This window comes from Astyanax mexicanus, chromosome 23, assembly GCF_023375975.1.
Source record: "Astyanax mexicanus isolate ESR-SI-001 chromosome 23, AstMex3_surface, whole genome shotgun sequence".
NCBI classification, from domain to species: Eukaryota; Metazoa; Chordata; class Actinopteri; order Characiformes; family Acestrorhamphidae; genus Astyanax; species Astyanax mexicanus.
In genome coordinates this window covers 6073968-6099633 of record NC_064430.1, presented here as the reverse complement: position 1 = coordinate 6099633, position 25666 = coordinate 6073968, and the positions used below count along the sequence as shown (strand labels likewise).

The 25666-nt window shown below is 38.7% G+C and overlaps 1 protein-coding gene across 4 annotated transcripts in view; it reads left to right on the top strand.

The window, feature by feature from the left end:
- The window catches only part of glceb (glucuronic acid epimerase b), a 134183-nt gene extending 109335 nt beyond the window's left edge, over nucleotides 1-24848 (top strand). For 3 of the 4 annotated variants that reach the window (XM_049470970.1, XM_049470969.1, XM_049470968.1), the window contains exons 5-6: nucleotides 8587-8829; nucleotides 14906-24848. In XM_049470970.1, the coding sequence (XP_049326927.1) occupies nucleotides 8587-8829; nucleotides 14906-15930 (1268 nt within the window). In that variant the 3' untranslated portion in view covers nucleotides 15931-24848. The remainder of the gene's footprint in view (nucleotides 1-8586; nucleotides 8830-14905) is intronic. The other variant, XR_007429064.1, reaches the window with a different exon arrangement.
- The last annotated feature ends 818 nt before the right edge of the window (nucleotides 24849-25666 follow it).

The window sequence follows — 25666 nt, the reverse complement described above, 5'->3', positions numbered from 1 at the left end:
AAAAAGAGTAAAATACAACCTTTAACTCAAGTGAATTTATTCAGTAGGAAAAAAATCCCACATTAAGAAATAATTATTTAACATCAAATCATGTGTGCCACAATTATTAGCACCCCTGATGTTAATACTTTGTACAACCCCCTTTTGCCAACAAAACAGCACCTAATCTTCTCCTGTAATGTTTCACAAGATGGGAGAATACAGACAGAGGGATCTTTGACCATTCCTCTTTGCACATTCTCTCTAAATCATCCAACGACCTGGGTCCTCTCCTCTGCACTCTCCTCTTCAGCTCACCCCACAGGTTTTCAATGGGGTTGAGGTCTGGGGACTGAGATGGCCATGGGAGGAGCTTGATTCTGTGTGCGGTGAACCATTTCTGTGTAGATTTGGCCACATGTTTAGGGTCATTATCTTGCTGAAAGACCCAGTGACGACCCATCTTCAGCTTTCGGGCAGAAGCCACCAGATTTTGTTTTAAAATGTCCTGGTATTTTAGAGCATTCATGATGCCATGCACCCTAACAAGGTTCCCAGGGCCTTTAGAAGAGAAACAGGCCCACAGCATCACTGATCCCCCACCGTATTTCACAGTGGGCATGAGGTGCTTTTCTGCATACTCAGCTCTTGTGTTACGCCAGACCCACTTAGAGCATTTGTTGCCAAAAAGCTCTATCTTTGTTTCATCTGACCAAAGCACACGGTCCCAGTTGAAGTCCCAGTACCGCTTAGCAAACTCCAAACGTTTGCGTTTATGATTGTGAGTGAGAAATGGTTTCTTCCGTGCATGCCTCCCAAACAGCTTGTTGGCATGTAGATAGCGCCTGATGGTTGTTTTGGAGACTTTGTGACCCCAAGAAGCTACCATTTGTTGCAATTCTGTAACAGTGAGCTTTGGAGAACTTTTTATTTCTCTTATCATCCTCCTCACTGTGCGTGGTGGCAAAATAAACTTGCGTCCTCGTCCAGGCTTGTTTACCACTGTTCCAGTTGTTTTAAACTTCTTAATAATTCCTCTGACAGTAGATATGGACAGGTGTAGGCGAGTAGCGATTTTCTTGTAGCCATTGCCTGACTTGTGAAGGTCAACACACATCTGCCTCACTTGAATGGTATGTTCCTTTGTCTTTCCCATGTTGAAGATAAATGGCCTCTGTGTCACGTCATATTTATACCCCAGGGAAACAGGAAGTTGTGAATTACTAATTAAATGTTCCTACATACTCTGATCAACTCCGTAAACTACTGTAGAAGTGACAGAAATACTTTTATTAAATTTATTTCCTAAGAATTGTTAGGGGTGCCAATAATTGTGGAACAGGTGATTTTATGAAGAATAATTATTTCTTAGTCAGGGATTTTATTTCCCCCTTAAAATTTACTTGAGTTAAAGGTTGGACTTTACTTTTTTTTCCCATCGTGGTCCTATATTATTTTGAACAAAACTCAATTTATGAGAAGCTAAAGAACACATCTTAACCAGGGGTGCCAATAATTAATTCAGTGTTTTTTCAATATTTAAATATGTTCTGCATTGTAGATTAATACTAAAGTCATCCAAACTATAAAGAAAAACACATTTTTATGATTTAGATTCTTCAAAGTTGCAACTCTTGCTTAAATGATCAGCTTTACAAATCTCTGCTGGATTTTCTCAGTCAGCTTTATGAGGTAGAGTCACCTGGAATTTAGGCTTTCAGTTAACAGCTGTGCTGAACTCGTCAAGAGTTAATTACCTGAATCTTTTGCCTCTTAATAAAGTGTTTAAGAGCATCAGTTGTAAAGTAGTGAAGAGGTAGAGTTAAAGGTATACAGTGAATAGTGAATATTTGAGTAATTGGGTAATCTATATCATCGTAAATACTCAACTAAGTAAAGAAAGAAACTTCAAGTGCAGTCGAAAAGATAATGAAAAATGTTTTGATGAAACTGGCTCTCATCAGGACCACCCCAGGAAAGGAAGAGCGAGAGTTTCCTTTTACACAGGATAAGTTCATCAGAGCTACTAGCCGTAAAAGTTCACAGCAGCCAACTATAGTTCAGCACCTCCAGGAACTCCTTCATTCAAAACGCTGAGAAAACAATTTTAGATGACTCTCCCTCATGAAGACACTGAGATTAAAATCTCACCAAGAGTGTGCAGATCTATCCCCAAAGAGAAATGTGATACTTATTTAGAAGAATCTAAAGGTATAAAACATATTCTGGTTTGTTTAACACTTTTTGCTTACAGAATAATATAGCTTTATTATAGTCTTTCATATTAAATTTACAATATAAAAAATAAAAAAGAAAGAAAAAACATATTGCAATACTCATTTTTATCTATCTACACAGTGGCATACTATCACTTTTTATTAAATATACATAATTTTTTACAGGCTTTTTTTTTGGTTTAGTTAAACAGATTTTTTATTACTTGTAAATAAAATCAGCAGCGTCAGATAATAGTGGAATAGTGAGAAATGGGCAGTACGCACAATTCCCTTTATGAAAATGAAGACGTGTGGAGAGATGGAGAGGGATGGAGGAAGTGTGCCAGTGAGCCCGGGCGATGTTTGCCCCATCATAGAAGGAGAAAAGCCCCAGCTGTGAAATAATGGGGTTCTGTTCCTTATTTCCAACGCGAGCTGCGTTCCAGATACGAAAGCAGCACTTCATGTAGAGGTAATAAGACATTAGAGCCCTGAGCCGGGAGCTCAAGGAGCCTATTATCAGAGCTGGAGTGTGAGAGAGAGGACACACATACACACCTCGTTTAGACAGCACAGCCGAGAGAGGGAGAGAGTGAGAGAAAGGAGAGGTGGATAATGAGAGAAATGTGGACAAAAACGAAAGGAAAATTCACAATGAATGAAGAAGTATATGAGAGAGAGAGAGAGAGAGAGACTGAGTGATAAACTCTCCTCCAGTGAACAAACTGAGGAGGCTCTGAATAGAATCTAGGCCAGAGTCTGCTTCCATGGCCTCCATTTAACTCAACATGTGGGTCCCACTTATTGTGTGTGTGTGTGTGTGTGTGTGTGTGTGTGTGTGTGCGCGCGCCTTGGAAAATGGCCTTGAGGAATGCAGTTGTTCTCATTAGGGTGTGTATGTTTGCAGGTTGTTTAGTCCATTTATCTCGGTCCCTCATTGTCCCTTTCTCTCTCTCTCGCTACGTGTCTCTCTCTCTTTCTTTTGCTGGCACTCTGTCTCTCGATATATCTCAGTCTCTTTCTGTGTACATGTCTGTCTCGAGCTCTCTCTTTCTCTCTCTCTATATATCTCTCGCTCGCTCACAGACTCTTTCTCTCTCTCTATATATATATCTCTCGCTCGCTCACAGTCTCTTTCTCTCTCTCTATATATATATCTCTCGCTCGCTCACAGTCTCTTTCTCTCTCTCTATATATATCTCGCTCGCTCACAGACTCTTTCTCTCTCTCTATATATATATATATTAGGGGTGTCACGATCTCGATATTTTATCGAAATCGAATCGAAATGAGGTCACGATCTCGAGTATCGAAGTCAAAAAGAGGATCGACGATCCCTCCCGCGCGCGCTACGCAAATAGCGCAGCGCGCTACGCAAATGGCGCGGCACCAACACAGCGCATCCTATTCAATTAAATAGAGAGCCGCTGCATGAGCGCAGTCGGCGGGAGTGTGATCACTGTTTTTATCTGTCCAACGGGGGAGGGGGGGCGGGGGTTGGGCGCGCAGGTTTTGTATCTGTATCTAACGGAGGGGTGGGTGCGCGCAGGTGAGAGCGTGTGAACTCGCTGAAATGCGTGTGTCAGTGTGACTTGAGAACACTGACTATAGATCACAGTGAGGTGGATTAAAAATCTTAAACTTATAATTGACTACACCTGTTGCTTTCCATTGAATTAAAAAACATCTTTCTCTCAGATAAAGTAAACACAAGCGTGTTTCTGACTAAAATAAAAGCTTTTCAGGAGAGATATAAGTTATGTGTAAATATTTATAAGACAATACCCACATCACTTATCTAACCAGCCTGTACTGATTTCTGCCCCCCAATAATGCTTTCAATAACCTCTAATAGCCTTTAATAGTCTTCAGTAGCCTTTAAAAGACTTACCTGGCGGCCGTGGTGTGTCCACTAAACTCCGTAGTTATAAACATCCTGAGGTTAGCAGCGCGCTAACTGACCTGTTTATAATGCAATCCCAGCAGTGACTCCGTATCGGCTGTTCTAACCTGCTGCTGTTAGCTGCTTGGGCTGAAAGATGAACTGTAGTGAGCTGTATTATCCGGTTAGTGGGGTTAAAACCTTTATTTGTTTACAGAAACAGTAAAAACGGACTGGCTGGGCTCTGTAGCCCGTGGCTGGGCTGTACTGAAGTAGTGACTGAGTGAAGAGAGCGGGGCTTGTGCTGCTGCTGCTAGTGGTTGGATGAAGAACTGCAGCTTCATGTAATGAGCAGTTTCACCAGCCATCCACACACAGCTCTGATAAACTGCTTGTTTTAATAGTGCACACTGTTGCTACCAAAAAAGTCACTAGATGGCATTACCATATATATCTTAATAAATAATAATAATAATAATATTTATAATATTTATAATAATAATAATAATAATAAATATATTATTTAAATTTTATGAGGCATAAAATAATAACAAGAAAAAAAAACAAGAAAATCGAGAATCGAATCGAATCGTGACCCTCAAATCGAAAATGAAATCGAATCGAGGGTTTAGAGAATCGTGACACCCCTAATATATATATATATATATCTCTAGCTCGCTCACAGTCTCTTTCTCTCTCTCTCTCTATATATATATATATATATCTCTCGCTCGCTCACAGACTCTTTCTCTCTCTCTATATATATATCTCTCGCTCGCTCACAGTCTCTTTCTCTCTCTCTATATATATCTCGCTCGCTCACAGACTCTTTCTCTCTCTCTCTCTATATATATATATATATATATATATATCTCGCTCGCTCACAGTCTCTTTCTCTCTCTCTATATATATATCTCTCGCTCGCTCATAGTCTCTTTCTCTCGTCTCTTTCTGTGTACATGTCTCTGTCTCGAGCTCTCTTTTTCTCTATCTCTCTCGGTCTCTCTATCTCTCGCTTGCTCACAGTCTCTTTCTCTTTCTCTCTTGTCTCTTTCTGTGTACAAGTCTCTGTCTCGAGCTCTCTGTGTTTAAGATTTCTGATGGCTGGTGATGGTCTGCAGCTTTGCAGTATGATCCCTTGATGCAAGACAGGAGAAATAGATCTGTCTTTTTTTTTTGTTGTTTGTCTGTCTGTTTTTAAACATGTCCGTGTTCACATACCCACTCACTGTATGGGCGAAAAAAAAAAAAATTCTCTCTTGAGAGGGGTATCCTGTTACTAGGGTTAGTAGGGTTATCTTTCTTTGTCTTTCCTTCAGGAGACGTGTTAGTTTTACACATTCTACATAAAATTACAATGAAATTACAAACACCAGACTAAGTGGAAGAGCTGAATTTGATCACATTAGCTCTCAGAAAGGACTTAAAACACAGACAAAACAATAGCTCTCTATTTTAGTCATTCCTGAGAGCTAATGAGATCAAATTTAACTCCAATCAACTCTTCCATTTAGTCTTGTGTTTGTAATTTTGCTGTTTCTCTGTCAAACTCATATTGTACAATGTGTAAAACGAAAGCATCTCGTGGAGGATAGACATAGAAAGAGGTTTAACCCTAGTAACAGGATACCCCTCTCAGGAGAGCATTTTTTTTTTCAGCCCATACAGCGAGAGTATGTGAACACTGACATGTTTAAAAACGCAGACAAAACAATAGCTCTCTAATTTAAACACGTCAGTGTTCACATACTCTTACTGTATGGGCTGTAAAAAATGCTCTCTTGAGAGGGATATCCTGTTACTAGGGTTAAGCCCCTTTTTTTTTTGTTTCCGCCAAAAGAGATGCTTTAGTTTTACATATTCGACAGTATGAGTTTATATCTGTCTCAAACTCTATGGGCTGAAAAAATGCTCTCTTGAGAAGGGTATCCTGTTAGTAGGGTTAAGCGTCTTTCTTTGTCTTACTTCCATAAAACATTTTAGTTTTACACATTCTACAATATGAGTGTAACACAGAAACAGCAAAATTACAAACACTAGACTAAATGGAAGAGTTGATTGGAGTTCAATTTAATCTGATTATCTTTCAAGATCGATTAAATTAGAGAAATATTGTCCAATAGCCTGTTTTTTTCTGAAAACTGTTAGATATTACTTATTTCTCCATTTAATAAATTGATATAAAGACATAATAAACTCTATAGTTTACTTCCAATATGCCAGTTGTTGCCTCTGGTTCTTTGCCACCATGTTACTTGTCAATCATCCCCATATGCAATTAAGAATATTATTTTAAGGGCTAGTCTTTACATATTTTTATGTCTTGTGCCAATTTCTGCAGTGTCGCCTGTGTGGTGTTTTTGTTCGTCTAATATATTCTTTTTTTTTTTTTTTTTTTTGGCTGTGAAATACAGTATGTTCTGATTGGATCACCACTTTCAAAAAGCAGTCCAAACTGAGATGTAGACATTGGAGTTTTGGAGTAGTGCCAGAATATCCCTCGGTGACATTGTAGAAATAGATAAATAAATAATGCTTTTAGCCGTCTGGAACCTTTGGACCACTTAAATCTGAGTGGATGGATTTAACTGCAGCAGACTGAAATTAGTGGTCCTTAGTTTTCATAGCGTTTTTCAAATAACCTACATCTAGACATCTGAGAATTTCTAGACGCCATATTTTTGGATTCGATTAAGATTCAGAATGCTGTTATAAAACGATTATTGAGCATCTTGAGCCATCTTTTTCTTCTATACAGGATTTCTTTTCTTCATTGCATGATTACTTGGTACTTTTAAAGTGAAGTATCTTTAATGATCCATAATGAATCCTGCTATTTAATAAGCTCTTTATACTATTTCTATTCATTTGAGAAAAAGATTAGTTATTTCAATTAACCAATAATTGATGATACAAAAAAAAATCTAGGATTAATGATGTTGGCAAGCTTCAGCCACTATATTAATACCAGCTACCAGCTAAGAAAAGCAGAAACAAGATGGTGATTATAATGTTATAGTTGATATTTGGGTAATTAATCAGGTTAAACTGCACCTGAACAGCAGTTTAGCTCAAACTTGAGGAATAGATTTGTTACATTACATTACATTACATTTGGCAGACGCTTTTGTCCAAAGCGACTTACAGTAGTCAAGTTCAAAAGTAATAGAAGTTAAGATAAAACATTTTTAGGTAGGGCTTAAAGGAGGTCGAAGGGAAATAATAGGATAGAGGAGTGAAGGAGGGGAAGAAGGAAATGAGGTTAGTAGGAAGTAGTTAGTGTGTTAGAGGTGTTAGGAGAGTAAGTGCTCTTTGAAGAGCTCTGTCTTCAGGAGTTTATTAAAGATAGCGAGACTTGTTAGTTGGGTCGGATCAACACCAAATCACGTTCTCACCCCAAACTAACCGCTTTGCTGTTGGTTTGGGACCGGACCAAGACCAGCTGGTCTCGCTGATCTCTGTGTGGTTGTGTTTGTCCACACCAGAGTGTAATTACCGTTTTTCACACCTGCCCAAAGGGACCAAATCAAAATAAGCAAAGGAACAGGAGTCTGTTTTAACTGGCCCAAATGAAAATGAGAAAATACCCTTAAACAATTGCAAATACTGTATTTTTGCACTATAAAGCGCACTTAAAATCCCTTGATTTTTCCCAAAATCATCAGTGTGCCTTTTAATCCAGTGCATCTTATGTATGAATTTTACCGGTGAGGTATTAAGGAGCAGTAAAGCCACTTCACCAAATTGCAGTGTTACTCAGGAGTTTCAGTTTATTTCGTCAGCACCGGGGCTGGAGTAGCATTAGCCACTAACTGCTATTTCCCCTTTCAGAGGTGAGCAGTATCGGCCTGTAGCCTGCTCCTAACCCCGGCTAGCACTGCTGGAGCAGCATTAGCATTAACTGCTAACCTCACTCGCTATTTCTCTGTTCAGAGGTGAGGTATTATCAGCCTGTAGCCTGTTCCTAACCTTAGCTAGCACTGCTGGAGCAGTTAGTTGCTCATGCTAATGCTCCAGCCTTAGTGCTGGAGGAATTCTGGAATCTAAGCTTACTGTTAATAAACGGAAGTGCTTTACTCAACCAAATATACAGTTTTCAGGTTAGAAATCTGTTTACTTTAACATCCAGCACTCGTTTGACTTTAAAAGAAAATGTTTTTTTTTTATTAGTTTTGTTTACTAAGCTTAACTTTACTTAACTTATTATCCACCCCACCACCAGCACCCAGCAGCGAGACCTGCTGAACTAGAGGTTCCCTATAGTGTCTCTTAAAATGTATGTTATAATCCAGTGCGCCTTATGTATGAAAATAGAACAGAAAATAGACATTCATTGAAAGTGTGCTTTATAATATGGTGCACTTTATAGTGCAAAATATACGGTATATATCCTTACTTACAAGATCACAATATATTGCAATATATTAAATTGCCAATACACAGCCCTACTATTAAAAAAGTGAAAGATGCCACCCTCACCCCCCTCTTTTCTCTTTCTGTCCCCTACAGGAGTCCCCCTGTCCACTCAGTGGGGCCCTCAGGGATATTTCTACGCTATTCAGATAGCTCAGTACGGCCTGAGCCACTACAGTAAGAACCTGACGGAGCGAGCTCCTCACGTGGAGGTGTACGACACCGCCGAGGAGCGCGACAGCAAGCCGAGCGCATGGAGCGTGCCCAGAGGATGCTCCCTGACCAGGAGCTTCGACAAGACCCGCTCATCCTCCGTCCGCCTGTTCAACACGCCGCCAGGTACTCGAGCAGAACTGCCCTCAATCACCATTATCTTACATATATTTACATTCCTATAATTACTCAATTATTCCTTACTTCTTTCAATGTTTTATTATATACGCTACCGGTCAAAAGTTTTAGAACACCCCATTTTTTTTCCTGTTATTTTTACCATTTAAGCTCCTATGGTTCAGTAGATAACTGGAAGTGGTACAAAATCCAGTTTACAAAATTGTGCCTTTAAGAAAAACAAATGAACTAAAAAAAAAAATAAAAAATTTTTTTTTTTTCTTTGTTTATATACACAAAACCAACTATACTCATCCACACACCGAGAAGCAGCTGCCAATAGCATACAGCCTACTCTCAACCGGAAACAACAACCATCCACCTGCAGGACTGCATTGGCACTACAGCATTTTACCCAGAACAGAGTTTATATAAGTTTATAAAATTGTGCCTTTAAGAAAAACAGATGAATTAAAAACGAAAAAACAGTACTTTTGGGGGTTTTTTTGAAGAAAAAAAAGGGTGCTTTACAAGCATGCTTTTTTTTATTATACACAAAACCAATTATACTCATCCACACACCGAGAAGCAGCAGCCAATAGCATACAGCCTACTCTCAACCAGAAACAACCATCCACTTGGAGCACTGCATTAGGCACTACAGCATTTTACCCAGAACAGAGTGCCAATCCATATCTGGGCACAGTCATACATACATTATTTTTTTTATATCCAATTTACCATTTGATCTCCATCTTTTTGGACTGTGGGAGGAAACCTGAATCCTAATTTCACAGCTGGTAAGTAGCAATGGAAATAAACTGAGCTTTGGAAATGGATTTAATAAAAAATTTGTCTGTAGTGGCGTCTGGCTGACCCACATGGCAACAGCACATTTAGCCTTTAGCTCAGATTAACAACATGATTGGACTACGTCTCAGATTTAGCAATGGAGAAAAGAATTAGAGTTAGTCTGACAGGTGAAGAAATGCAGTAATAAAATGTAGTGTTAAGATAAAGATAAAATTAAAAAGCAGCTTGTTTGGGAGGAGTTCTAAAACTTTTGACAGGTGATGTATAATCCAGCAAAGATGACTTGAATTTAAAACTTCTGCCTTTCAGCTTCCCCACCTGATTATTTCACCTAATAATAAAAACTGAACCTTGTGTCAGAAATGTATTATAATCCTCTTAGAATGCATTACACTGGGGAATAATTTCAATATAGGATTTACAGTTTGTTTTTTTGCTGCATCTTCAAATTGTTTCTGCTCTTTCATTCTCTCATTCTTTTATCCATCTTTTCCTAGGGTGATGTACTGATGCCCCTGATGGCCCTACAATAATATGATATTTTATCGTATTTTCGTGATAATGATACTCTTGGCGATATGACAAAACATTGAATTCAAAAAAATAATTTCCAAAATACACTACTGCAACAAAATTCAAATTTTATTAGCATCAAATAGGGGTGTAAGAAAATATCAATATATTGAAGTATTTAGTTGTATGTACGATATATTGCTCCAGGGGTGTGCGATATGGCCCTAAAATAATATTGCAATATTTTATGGTATCTCCACAATAATGATACTCTTGGTGATATGACAAAACACTGAAGTAAAAAATAATAATTTTAAGAATACACTACTGCAACAAAATGAAAATAAAATTGTATGTTTGCATACAATATGATATGGCACACCCCTAACTGAGATATTAAAAAATACAATAATTTTATCAGATTTGTAACAGAAGTCAATGACCCAGAATGTCATGAAACTAATAATGCACTCTATATAATCTCCATATATTCAGGATTAAAGTAAAATAAATGATACTGGACTGATATAATCTGTCTCTAGTAGATAATTAGGGGTGGGTGATATGACACTATATTTCAGGGTATAATATCATACACAATATTCAGAAACATTGGTGATAGTATTGGAAATGATATGATATGGCACACCCCTACTTCGACACTACTGGTGCAGCACTATTCTCCACTCGTCCCTGAAACCTATTTCTCCTGCTCTCCCTCGCTCTTCTCATAATTTCCTCTCTTAGAACCTTTTGTTCTTAATTTGTTCATTTAATTCTCTAATCAGTAGCTTTGCATTGTATCCTAAAGTCTGTCACAAAATCAATATTTGTACACAGAAATGCCCCCCCCCCCCCCCCCGCCCACCAAGCCAAAACCCCAAACCCCAAACCCCCAGCCTATCCAGCTGTAGTGAAAGTGCAGCTATCTGCCTCCTCTGTTGGCCAGTGATATGTATTTAATAATACAGTAGGGCTTTTTAGCACTGAGATAATCAATAGCTATTAGAATTAGCTGGCCTATTGTGCTGCCCAGCAGTAATTGGTGTCATCACATAGAACATTGATTAGAGCAGAGTCAGCTGGGACACACTGGATCTCCAAGCTCTCCAGCAGGATTTTCGCTTTTGCTCTTTCTCTCTCTCTCTCTCTTTCTCTCTAAGGTTAAGGCTCTCTCTAAGGATAAGGCGCTCTCTCTAAGGCTTTCTCTAAGGATAGGGCGCTCTCTTAGGTTAAGGTGCTCTCTAAGGATAGGGCGCTCTCTCTAAGGATAAGGCTTTCTCTAAGGATAAGGCGCTCTCTTAGGTTAAGGCGCTCTCCCTAAGGCTTTCTCTAAGGATAAGGTGCTCTCTCTAAGGATAAGGTGCGCTCTTAGGTTAAGGCGCTCTCCCTAAGGCTCTCTCTCTAAGGATCAGGCGCTCTCTTAGGTTAAGGCGCTCTCTCTAAGGCTTTCTCTAAGGATATGGCGCTCTCTTATGTTAAGGTGCTCTCCCTAAGGATAAGGCGCTCTCTTAGGTAAAGGCACTCTCTCTAAGGATAAGGCTCTCTCTAAGGCTCAGCGTTTCTTTAAGGCTCTGTCTCTCTAAAGCTAAGGCTCTCTCTCTGTCTCTCTAAGTCTCTGTCTCCAATTCGCAATTTCAATTGGCTTTATTGGCACGAATTGCAATTAATTTTTTTGCCAAAGCAATGAAACAAGAAGTTAATATACAAAAGGTAAAAAATAAATAATACATATAAAAAAATATATATACGTCTTACATATAAAAGTAAATCATATAAATAAATAATAAAAAAAGATAAATGAATAAGATATATCAATAAGTCTCCCCCCCCCCCCCCCTCTCTCTCAACCGTTAGTAAAGAGTAAATGTGGCCTAAATCCAATGTTTGTTAAGGCTGTTCACAATTTTTTTTATGCGATCTGTATCTAACTGACATTGTTCTAAACAGTTCTTGCTCCTAACCTGAAGTTTCGGTTTCATCTTCACCAGCATCACTGGAGCCATCAAGGAGTTCCAGTGCCTGCAGCTGAACTTATTTTTTTTTAGCCATGGCCACTTTTTGGATTTGCATCTTTAGTTTCTTTAAACTTTGCTTTTAAGCCCTTTCGGGTTCCGGGTTCCCGAGTTCGGGTTGAGAATCGGGTTGCGTTTAGGCAGACAGACGATCTAAATAAATAGAGTACAAGGCAATGGCTCAGGGTATGCCAAGGCACAGTCCATGCTTCTGCATCAAATCTGTGCTATAGTCTACAGATATCTGCGTACACTGTGTTATAGCCTGTTACATACCTTCCCAGAAATGTAACTACACATCACTCAACGCAGACAGCAGCAGCTGTGATTGGTCCGCCGAGCCTTCATGTTTCAGCCTACACATGCCCACCATAGGGCACTCACGCAGGCTACATCGTAGTTCCTGCTTTTACTCAACGTAGAAGTCTAAACCAGCCTTCAGGCTATGCTGTAAATATTACTCAGAAGCATAAATTGGCCTTAATTCTCCCTTTCTTCTTCCTGTTTTTCTCATAACTCAATCTCTCCTCTCTCTGGTTACTCCTTTCCTCTCACCATCTTGCCTCGTGATCTTTTATCGACTGGGGTTATTCAGACACGAGTGCTATGAATCCACTTACTCTCTACATTGCCTTAAGTAATGGAATTCTGAGTGCATTAAACAGTTACACAAGCACGCACAAGCCAGACCGTCCTCCACAAGGTCCCTAAAATTATCCCTCACCTCTTTCTGCTGATCTTTTTCTTTTACCTCTCTTAGGCTCTCTGTTTTTTTATTCCTCACGGCTTCTTAAGCTATGTTCAGACTGTATTCCAGGTCTGATCTGTTGAGATGTTGAGACGGTTATTTCCGCACCGTTATTTGCAAGTGATCAGAAAAGATGTGTGTACATACATCACAAGCGTAGCTACGTGGGTTACTGTGGTATGGAGTTTGGCATCATTAACTAACCTTTAGCATTCTTCTCACACTTGGATCCTCACTCTGGATTTAATGAGATTTTTTGCGTTGAAATCCAAATTGAGCATCCAGACTGAGATGCATCTCTACTAATCTGATTATAATGGCATTTTAAACACCCCCAAAAACTGATTTCATGTGGTTCTTGCTGTCCAGACTATTAAGAAAATCAATCCGGGTAGATAGACCTGAATTTCAGGTCATGTTTCTTGCCATCAGCAACCAGAGTCCGAGAGAGCGTAATTGTGCCCCTTGTTCTCTCTGGGTGGGAGTAATGTACCAGTAATGTTTTTTTTCTCAGATTGAATTTGGCTAACCTGACTGTTCACATTCACAAATGGAAGTGATCTGTATCTGTGTGCAATGTGAACAAATCTGTCCCTGAAACGCTGTCTCACATTCTGCACATTGATACCCAGTGTATAAACGTCTCCTTCACCAACAACAAAAAAAACCTTCATAATTGATGGACGACTCATAGCTTTATAAAGAGAAATGGATGAGTTAGCAGCTCATATGTGGATCATCTTTTGCTGGAGTGGAGAGTAGACAGCTGGTCGGAAGTTCTTGCTCAGGTCCAGGAGGTAAAAAAAAAAAAAGGCGGTTTGCTTTTGCTGTTTTTTTGCAGATATAGCTGCACCAAGAGATGTGTGGGTACGAGAGAGAAGCACGTAGCGCATGCGTAAAAGTGTAAAAAAGACGCATGAATTCTGATTTGACTGTTCACATTCATGTCCAAAAAAATAGAAAAAATCTAATTTGGCACATTCACACAGCCATGAAAAAATCAGATCTGAGTCACTTCCGTCTGGGAATGTTAACGTAGCCTTGGGGGCATTACTGGTGATATTGAGAGTCCTCTTCCTCATGAGTAGGTGGGATAATTGGCCTTCCAAATTAGGGAGGAAAATCAATCATCAGTCTGAATTTAGGTTTCATGTCTATCTAAGAAGAAGCGCTGAAGCATACTTCTTTTTTTTTTAAGAAACCTTTTCAAGTTGCCAGCGAAAGAAACAGCAGGCAAAAACAGATGCTTAAGTATAATCCAGGCTTATTAGAGAGAGCTGCATTTTAGATAAGGCACTGAGTGTGCACTTCAGCGGCCTTAGATTGAGGAAGAGATAAGACTGATTATTAGAAAGGCTGATTAAGGCTTGCTGCTCAACTTGAATCTCTCTAATGTCTTCTGCAGGGATGAGTATGTTCTGGAACCTTTGCTCTTCTGAAGCGTTTTCCTCAAACTCCTTCCCTTTCTCCCTCATACTAGGATCTCTGCCAAATGTGAAATGTGCCTTCTCTCCTGCTGTGGCTTCTTCTCAATCTAATTAACCAATGGGGGCGGTGACACATGTGAACCCAGGACCCTCAGGACTAGGGCTGCAGCGATTAGTTGATATAATCGTCAATGTCGATTATTTAAAATTGTCAACTACAAATGTAATTGTCGACTAATCGTTAATTTGTAACAGTGCTGCATTACACAATGTGCTGGGGACAGAAGTGCAGTGGGAGACAACTTAGTCTGTGTCTCCAAAACATGTTTAAACAACATCTAGAAAATGAAATGCATTTTAAATCTCATGTTCAGCTGTTTTTTCTGTCGTTTTTAGAGATGGAGGACATCTCAGAAATAATCGTTGACTAATCAAAGAAAAAAAAAAAAATCAGATTAGTCGACTACCAAAAATGATCATTACTTTCAGCCCTACACAGGACTTTATTCTGAGTCTATTTGTGTCCTTTTTTTAACTAACAACTCTTTGCTTCTGTTTCTGTTCGACAGAAAACTCTGAAGGCATCTCTCTTCCACTCGGCAACACGAAGGACTTCATCATCTCCTTCGACTTGAAGTTCGCCTCCAATGGCAGCGTGTCGGTTGTCCTCGAAACGACAGAGAAGGGGGCGCCCTTCGTGATCCACTACGTCACCTCCACCCAGCTCATTGCCTTCAAGGACCGGGACATCACGTACGGGATCGGCCCACGGACAGCCTGGACGACGGTCACCCGCGACCTCCTCACCGACCTCCGCAAGGGCATCGGCTTGTCGAACACCAAAGCGGTCAAAGCCACTAAGACCATGCCACGGCGGGTGGTCAAGCTTGTGCTGCGAGGTCGGGGGGCCATTGACAACATCACCATCTCCACCACTTCACACATGGCTGCGTTTTTTGCAGCCAGCGATTGGCTGGTGCGCAACCAGGACGAGCGAGGCGGGTGGCCTATCATGGTAACTCGCAAGCTGGGCGAGGGCTTCCGGCCTCTTGAGCCAGGGTGGTACTCGGCCATGGCGCAGGGCCAGGCTATGTCCACTCTGGTGCGGGCGTACTTGTTGACTAAGGATGACATGTACCTCAAGGCTGCCCTTAAGGCCACGGGTCCGTACAAGCTGCCCTCAGAGCAGCACGGCGTGAAAGCCGTGTTCATGAACAAGTACGACTGGTATGAGGAGTATCCAACCACGCCCAGCTCCTTTGTCCTCAATGGCTTCATTTACTCCCTCATTGGCCTGTTCGATCTGACACAGACTGCGGGTGACAAAGAGGGAAGAGAAGCTTCTCAGCTGTACAGCAAAGGCATGGAATCACTCAAGGCAATGGTGCCCTTGTACGACACGGGTTCGGGCACCATCTATGACCTTCGACACTTCATGCTGGGCACGGCGCCCAATCTGGCACGCTGGGACTACCACACCACACACATCAACCAGCTGCAGCTGCTGGGCACCATAGACAACTCTCCCATCTTCAGGGACTTCGTCAAGCGCTGGAAAAGCTACCTGAAAGGAGGCCGGGCCAAGCACAACTAGAGCAAGCAAGGGCGAGCAAAGGCGACAATGAACAATGGTGGGGAGTATCACGATCTCCCCTGACTGGAACTCTGCCAGGAAGGCCTGGTTCTCAATGCAGGGAACCGAATTAGCTTGTGCAGTTAGCACTATGGGAATAGTCCACTGCAAGCTAGCTGCAGTCCGCAGAAGTTTCCAGCCACAAGCTACGGCTGACCTCTTGGGCTTTTAGGGGTTTGAAACCGTAATTGCAGCGCTTGTCATCTCTGTGCTAGAGGTTAGAGGTTCTAATTAAGTACAAATGCGACTGCTCGCGGTGTTAAAGGGTGGTTGTGGTGTGTGTATGAATGTGTGTGTGGGTGTGTGTGTGTATGCATGGGTGTTGGAATTGTTTGTTCATTTTCCAGGTTTGAGAGCGAGAGAGCAAGCGAGAGTTGAGCCTAGTGAGATTAGCTATGTTTGGATGCACTTCAGTCAGGATTAAAGAAAACACGATCATTTTCTTCCACAATTTTCTCTCTTTCTTGTAGTGGGAACATGTTTGAGTAGCAAATAAGACACTGTTAAATATTCATGGCCACTGAAAAAGGAAAAGCAATTTGGTTTAAATGGAAAAAGAAACTGTATAAGAAAGTTGTTCTAAGCTGCAAGACCTAAGGGGACACCAGCCTTACTCCTGGTGTATTTGTTAGATTTGCGATTTAGGTGTAAACCCGAGTGGTGATAGCTTTTGTGGGGAGGCATAATTGGTGACCCCTACTCTAAGGTATGTGGTCAAATGCAAAGGTCTGGGCATTGTTGGTCAAATTGCATGTTTTGTTCTTCTATCACAACTTTGAATCGGGGGTCATGCTGCTTTAGCATCAGCATCAGCTGCCAGAGCCAGAGAGAGCCCAAGTGACCATGTTCTTTCCATGAATCACTTCCATTGGGCCATGATGCTTCCAGCACAGGTGTCTTTTGGCCAATTTATCAGAGCTGAGGATCCAGCAATTTCTTCCAAGTGTGTTGTTAGCTGCCTAGTGATGCGGCATTGTTGGCAGATCAATGCAGCATGTACTGGAAGAGGAATCTGGAATTTGCTGAATCTGCATGCCAAGACATTGATAAAACATGCTAATTCAACTGTCCAGCAGTGCCCAAATTGCTTTTGCATATACAGCTCTGGAAAAAATTAAGAGACCGCTTCAGTTTCTGCATCACTTTCTCTGATTTTGCTATTTAGAGGTTTATGTTTGAGTAAAATGAACATTATGAAAATGTTGTTTTATTCTATAAACTACGGACATTTCTCCCAAATTCCAAATAAAAATATTGTCATTTAGAGCATTTATTTGCAGAAAATGAGAAATGGCTGAAATAACAACCAAGAAAAGAGGCTGAGCTTTCAGACCTCAATAAAGTTCATGTTCATAGAGTTTTGAGAGCTCAGAAGTCAGGATTTGGTGGAATAACCCTGGTTTTTAATCACAGTTTTCATGCATCTTGGCATCATGTTCTCCTCCACCAGTCTTACACACTGCTTTTGGATAACTTTATGCTGCTTTACTCCTGGTGCAAAAATTCAAGCAGTTCAGTTTGGTGGTTTGATGGCTTGTGATCATCCATCTTCCTCTTGATTATATTCCAGAGGTTTTAAGTGGTCTCATTTTTTTTTCAGAGCTGTAATGAACACACAATCATATTTATGAAACTTTTTATCCAATCAGAACAGGATCTCTGGGATCTAATGACAGAAATACAAACACAACACTAAATAAATCACTTGTCTGCTACCAGCCTTTAAATGTAAGCTTATAATTACAAAATAATACTGCGTGTTTGAAAATGAAAACAGTATTGCAAAATTAAATATTGCGATACATATATATATATATTTTTTCTTCTTCAACTAGTGTGGTCAGTTTGGGTGAAATATCACTTGCTATCAGTGACTGACTGTTGTGTGTCTGTGTGTGTGTGTGTGGGTAAACTGGTCATGCACTTTATTGGCATTGATTGCGTGTGTATGTGGTGTGTGTGTGTGTGGTGAGAGTGTGTTTACAGACTCAGAGCCGGTGGTTTACACGGTCTTCACTTTTCTATTCTCTCAGCCGTTTTCTGGCTGTATGTAAGGGACGTTTATGGATGGATGTTTGCAGTATTGTAGCATGAGCATCTCCTTTTGATTATGTTAAACCATCGGTTTGTTTGTTTTTTTCATCAAAAATTAACTGGATTTACATTGTTGGAAAGATTATATTTTAGCAAAACTAAAAGAAAAGAATCTGTCATAATTAAAGTATGTGTTACACACAGAGTAAACTGCAGACTAGGGGGGCTGAGTAACGGCAAGAACTTGACTATATAGGGGTTACGATTATATAATCCACTTGTTTAAATCAAATTGTAGAAAATGTTGAAAAATCTGAGTAATAAAACCCTTAACGTTTATCCAACTCTACTATCTAGTGGGCGGGGCTTAAACACAACACTAAAATCAACCACTTCTGACACCAATCTTTGCATTTAAACTAATAATTAAAGGAAACAATTCATTGCTTTTGAAAAACATTGCAAAATATTGCGATACTTCGATATATTGGTATTCTTTTACACTCCTACTGCAGAAAACCCAGACATTAATATTCATTCAGAGCAAAGGAGAACATTTTACACGCTTTTACTGATCATCTTCACTGAGCCAAATCTTACCAGTGGCCTGAGGGGGTAAAAGCATCGCTCATTTTAAGATAAATTCCATTATTTCCAATAACCTGTCAAAACAATTGCTATTAGTGCTTATAACCAATGTAGAAAAGGAAAAATAGGCCCAAAGAAATAACACTTAATCAATGCCTCGGCGTCTGAAAGCCTGCCCTTTTCTCTTTCTATATTTGCAATTAGATTAAATTCCAGCGTTTTCAACCTGATCTCTCTCTGCTGCATCCGTATCAGATGTTTAAATTATTGAATTATTAGTAGAGAGCACAGAACTGAGTACACACACATTTCTACATATAAACTGTAGATATTATTAAAGGAGATTAGATCTGCTGATTTAAAATATATTGATAAATGGTTGCAAATTCCAAAAAATAAATGAAAATAAATTTAAAATAAACTATTATATATATATATATATATATATATATATATATATATATATATATATATAACAATACTACATATCTTCGTTGTCCAATTAAAAACACTTTTCTCCAAAACTGCAACTTTACAGGAGAGAGAAAAATCCTTGTGAACTTTCAATGGAAGTCAATGTAAAAATAGTTTATTTCAGGTAATTTTGAAGAGTTTCTATTGGTCCATTCATCAAGAAATTTTGGCACAGTGGACGAGACAGTTTGTCTGTTCAAATGACGTAGTAAACTAAAAATCGATAAAAAAAAAAAAAGAAGCGTTTTAATAGGACACTGACGATATATACAGTACCAATCAAATGTTTGGACACACCTTAAATTCAGTGGCTTTTCATTATTTCAATTGTATATGCATTGCAGGTTAATGCCAAAATCATCCAAACTATTTGGAAAGTGTTGAACAAACTTGCTAAAATAGATAAAGACAGTTTTGCACATCTCTGCTGGATTTTCTCAGTCAGCTTTATGAGGTAGAGTCACCTGGAATTCAGGCTTTCAGTTAACAGCTGTGCTGAACTCATCAATAGTTAATTACTTGAATTTCTTGCCTCTTAATAAAGTGTTTGAGAGCATCAGTTGTAAAGTAGTGAAGAGGTAGAGTTACAGCTATACAGTGAATAGTGAATATTTGATGAATGTTCTATAATACTCCATATTATTGCAAGAACTACTCAACTAAAGGGGAGTTGAACCAAAACATTGGATGAAAAGGTGTACCCAAACTTGACTGGTATACAAATACCAGAATGATCAAACACACCTTGTTGCAACACACACTAACACCTTATACACACTAATCACACATACACACATACTAATCAGAGCTGATCCCCTGAGTATTGAAGAACAGGGTGAAACAAGGATGATAATAATGTATACAGAGAAACTGATATAGAACTAGGGGTGGGCAATATGGCCCTAAAATAATATCACGATATTTCATGGTATTTTCGCGGTAACGATACTCTGGACGATATGACAGAACACTGAATAAAAAATATATATTTCGATATACACTACTGCAAATAAATTAAAATTAAATTCTACTACTGCACATTAAGAAATACAAGAATTTTATCAGATTAATAACAGAATTAAATGATCCAGAATGTCATGATACTAATAATCCTAATAATACCCTTAAAATATCTCCATATATCCAGGATTAAAGTAAAATAAATGATACTGGAAAGATATAGTCTCTAGATATAGATATATAAAAGGAAATGGGAACAGTATGATAATGACGATATTTCAGGGTATATTATCGTTCACGATATTCAAAAATGTTGGCGATATTATTGCGTACGATATGATATTACACACCCCTATATAGAACTAAACTAAAAAAATAGACAAGTGTAGAAATATGGAGGTGATGTTAATGTTTGGCTATTATTCTTTGAATTCACCCAATTTCACATTGACCTCAAAGTGTGTGTTTTAAAGATTGATGTGGCAGCTGGATATTAGGTTGAAAAACAATGTTAAAACTAAATTCTACTAAATTCATCTTCAGTTTCCCCCATCCTACACCTTGCACCGTAGTCCCCCTTAGCCTTAGCGGTGGCTTGAACTGAGAAATTGAGATGTACAGCAGAGCGTGCACGTCTGTGTGTAAAGTGTTTGACCTTGTCAATACTTGGTCCTCAGAGGCATTGACCTCTTAACCTCAGTAGCAGCAGCAGTAATAGTGCGCTGGTGAGCTCTGCACACTGCAAAGCTGTAGAGAGGCATTATGACCCAGCAGACACCAACAGCTGACCCCATGTTGTTAAAGGACTAAGCTAACGCTGCTTCGGCATCAGCAGCCAGAGTCAGAGAGAGAGGGAGAGCGAGAGGGCAATTGGCCATGCTCTTTCCTAACATCACTCCTTTTATATTAAGAGCTGGTGGGCAATATGACTATATTTGTATATCGTATTGCGAGAAATTATTGGATCATATTGACAATATGCTTTTCTAAGTACAGTACCAGTCAAAAGTTTGGACACACCTTAAATTCAGTTCATATTCAGTCAAAACCAGAATATGTTTTATATTTTAGATTCGTCAAAGCAGCACCTCTTGCTTAGATTAGACAGTTTTACAAATCTTGGCTGGATTTTCTCAGTCAGCTTTATGAGGTAGAGTCATCTGGAATTCAGGCTTTCAGTTAACAGCTGTGCTGAACTCGTCAAGAGTTAATTACTTGAATTTCTTGTCTCTTAATAAAGTGTTTGAGAGCATCAGTTAAAGTAAAGTAGTGAAGAGGTAGAGTTACAGGTATACAGTGAATAGTGAATATTTAAGTAATGTTCTAATTCATATTATGGCAAGAAACGACTTTAAAAAGACCATCAAAAACGGTATGATGGAACTGGCACTCACCAGGCACACCTGAGGAAAGAAAGACCAAGAGTTTCCTCTGTTGTACAGGATAAGTTCATCAGATTTAATAGCCTCAGAAACCACAAGTTAACAAACAGCACCCCAGATAAGAGCACCTAAATGCTATTTTGTATTTTGTAAATGAGTATTTTGGTTTGTTTTTAACACTTTTAAGTTACTCCATGATTCCTTATGTGTTCCATCACTATTCATTTACAATGTAGATTAAAAAAAATGTAAAACTTTAAATTAGAAGGTGTGTCCAAAATGTTGACTGGTACTGTATATGACGTATTACTGTAATGTTTATGAGATTGCAATGCAGAAAGTTAGTTCATATGAACAGTGATTGAAAACTTGTGGTTAAATTAGTTATTTTCTCTTTGAATATTAAAAAAAATCAATACTATTGACAAACTGAACTTTTCAGCCACCTGACCTTCGAGTTGGAGTGATTGTTGCTTGGCTTGGTGTTTGTTGGGCATTGAGTTCAGGTTGTGTGTGGACTCTGTAGTTCTATAACCTTAATATGGCATACGGGACCTCTCTGTGTAAACTGACAGTAGTTTTTTTTTTCTTCTTTCTTTTTTATTTTCTTATGTTACTTTCATTTCATTTATTTTCTTTTTTGTTATTTTATATGATGAGCTATTTTAAGTTTTTTTTTTTTTTTTACTTCTCTTGAGCATGCTTGTTTTTCTAGCGTAACCATTTATCTCATGAATATTTCTATGCACATTTCATACTCGTCACTTAGCAGGACTTTATAAAAGAGGAAGAAACAGCAGGATAAAGGCGGTATGGGTACTTTGTTTTTTTTTATAAAAAAAAAATAATGCTAGAATAAGTAAATTCCATAAGGGACTGTAAGGGGCTTGTTTTGTTTATACCAAAGTCTTTATAAAGTTTGATTGTTTTTCTTTTTTTTTGGTTTCGTCTCTCTTGGTTTTCTGTTTTTTCTCTGTGTTTCTGTGAAGTGCTGTGTGCTGAAATCCACAGAGGAGTGCCGCCGATTCTTCCTTTCTTTGTTTTTTTTTTTCTTAGTTTTTTTTTAATGGAGAGATGCTATGACATAAATAGGAATATGTGTCTGAGGGTGTGTTTTGCCTTCCTTCACAGGGGAAAAATGCCTTGTAATGTTTAGTTTTGTATTCTAAGATTTCTATAGAGTAGAGAAGAGGGAAACAGGAGGATATTATTGTAATCACAGCTGTGTGTGAGTCTATGGGGAAGTGTGCAACTTTATTTGTTTTTGTTTAGCGTTAGCGCCTCAGTGCTACATATTTCGAAGGGAAACCTTAATAAAGGCACGGGGGAGGGTCAGCGTTACGGTTAGCTGTTTCTATAAACAGCATTAAAGCACAACTGTAGTTTCCTCTGTTAATTTATTCTAATCGTACTTTCTTTTATTGTCTTTTTATTAGTGTTTTTTGAGTTTTTCTTGGACGACGTGCAACGCCTTCTGTTTGAGAGCTGCTACTGTGGTTCACTGTGTACTGTGTGTTTATTATAGTGTGTACACACTGATCGAGCATAACATTATGACCACCTACTTGTGAGCACTGATGAAACACTAGAGCAGGGATTGGCAATAGGCAAAGTTGTTGGAACTATAATGAATGATGATAAAACAAAAAATAAAACAAATGTGTATATATATATATATATATATATATATATATATATATATATATATATATATATATATATATATATATATATTAAATAAAATGCTTCACTGGTGAGCTTTTATTTATATTCCTCCCCCGTCTATCTCTGTCGCGCTAGGCGTGACTTTAGTTTCCACCCATTCTTGGGCTTCCTATCTCCTTATAAGGCCATTTTTTCCCCGGTCGTGTACCAATTTACTATCCAGGGCAGCGGTAGTGTATTGGACCGCGACCCAGATGACACGGGTTCGATCCAGCGTGAGGAGTAAAGTGTTTATTTATTTATTTATTTTTTTCTTTATTCTTCGGTTTACCTGCTTTCAGATAAATTATTCTGCAATTGGGTTCAACAACCCTCTTGGCTGGAGAGCTACTAGTCTGTAGCAGCACTCCATCCATCCCATTACACTTCATTTTTCAAAACAGATTTTTTATTTTGTGGCCCGACATGTAATGGCTTTGAAAATTAACTTAATTGCCGACCCCTGATTTTACTTTACTTTATCTACAAAAAAGTGGAGCAGCTGTAAGTAGGAATGTCTAATAGAGTGGAGGACACTAAAAGGATTAAACACAGTGTTTAAGAACTCCAGCAGCACTGCTGGCTGCAGTGTAACTGATCCACTTCCATTCATACCATCACACGCTTTTTGTCTCTAAGGCTACGTTCACTTTACACAAAGACACATTGGTCAAATCTGATTTTTTGCTCAGATTGAATTTGGCAATCTTGACGGTTCACATTCACAAATGTAAGTGATCTGTCTGTAATGTGAACAAATCTGTCCCTGAAACACCTCACGTTAATACCCAGTGTATAAACGTCTCCTTCTTCACCAACAACAAAAAACGTCATATTAGAGAGACGAGACTTGTAGCTTTATAAAGGGAAATGGATGCGTTTGTTAGAAGCTCATATGTTGAGCATCTTTTGCTGGAGTGGAGAATAAACAGCTGGTCTGAAGTTCATGCTCAGGTCGAGGAGGTGAAAAAAGTCCAGGTGGTTTGCTTTTGCTGTTTTTTTTGCAGCTATAGCTGCACAGCTGCACCAAGAGATGTGTGATGGGTACGAGAGAGAAGCACGTAGCGCTAATGCGTAAAAGTGTGAAAAAGACACATGAATTCCGCTGATTTAACCATGCACATTCATGTTGCATGTGCATGGATCAAATACGTATCCGATTTAGAGCAACATATAAAAAAGTGACTTGAAAAAAATCAGATTTGGCATGTTCACACAGCCGTGAAAAAATCAGATCTGAGTCACTTTAGCCTGGTAATGTGAACGTAGCCCAACACCTCATAGACCAGTGTTCATTACTGCCGTGCTGATAATAAATGACCCTCCACCCAAATAATAATAAGATTACAATAATAAAAGGTGGTCATAATGTTTTGCTTGATTGATGTATTTATCATTTGTTCAGTTTCTTCTGTTTTTTTCCCTATTTGTTAATCTCTTCCTTATCCTACACTTCCTCTTCCTCCTCCTCCTCCTCCTCTGCACGTTCCTGGACGCAGACACGTGAGGCGTCACACGTGTGACGTATGCAATAAACCGCTGAGCTGGACGAGCAGCCGAAACCGCGAGAGCCCCGAGAGGCTGGACTGAGTTTGCAATGCAAGCACAATGTGCACATGCCACCGTTTTTATGCAGGAAAAAAAAAAGAACTAAAGTTAAAGTTTATATAAAAGAGTTGAATCTGTGTGCTTTAAATTGCTTTTTAAAGTTGTAAAATAAAGGCATTTTTCTTAAAACCGTGTTTTTTGTGGTTTGCTCTATTAAATCAAATATGGTTTATTGTAATGGGGGAAAAATGTAAATAAGATCAAAGTATCATGAACCGTCATAAAGAAATAAAAGATTTACTGGTATATGCAAATGCTCAGGTAATGAAATGTAAATTAAACTAAAATATTTTTTAATGATATGGTTTAGATAAAAGTAAGTTTTAATAAATAAAAAATAAGTTTTAGTTGCAGATAACATAGTACACAGTGTTTTCTTAAATTGAAAAGAAGACAAAAGACTTTTCGTGCATCTTGGCATCATGTTCTCCTCCACCAGTCTTACACACTGCTTTTGGATAACTTTATGCTGCTTTACTCCTGGTGCAAAAATTCAAACAGTTCAGCTTGGTTTTGTTGGCTTGTGATTGTCTATCTTCCTCTTGATTATATTCCAGAGGTTTTCAATTTGGTAAAATCAAAGAAACTCATCATTTTTAAGTGGTCTTACCTTTTTTTTTTTACAGAGCTCTATATATGTAGCTTTTATTTAATTATGTATTAATTTATTAACAATCAAAAAAGGGATATTTTAAGACTTGAGTATTTGTATTGATGCACTTTTGAGACAAACACTATGTACTAAAAAGGACGCACATTCATTGCTTCTTCTGAAATCAAGGGTATTAAATAGTTTATTCTGCTTTTGTTGGAGTAACTGTCTTTACTCTCTGGAAAATACTTTTTTTTTTCATTGCTGTAAGTTTGGTTGCATTCAGCCACAATAGCAAAAGAAAGCAAAATTATTTTTTTAAATTAATTATTATTATTTTTATTTTTTTTGAGTC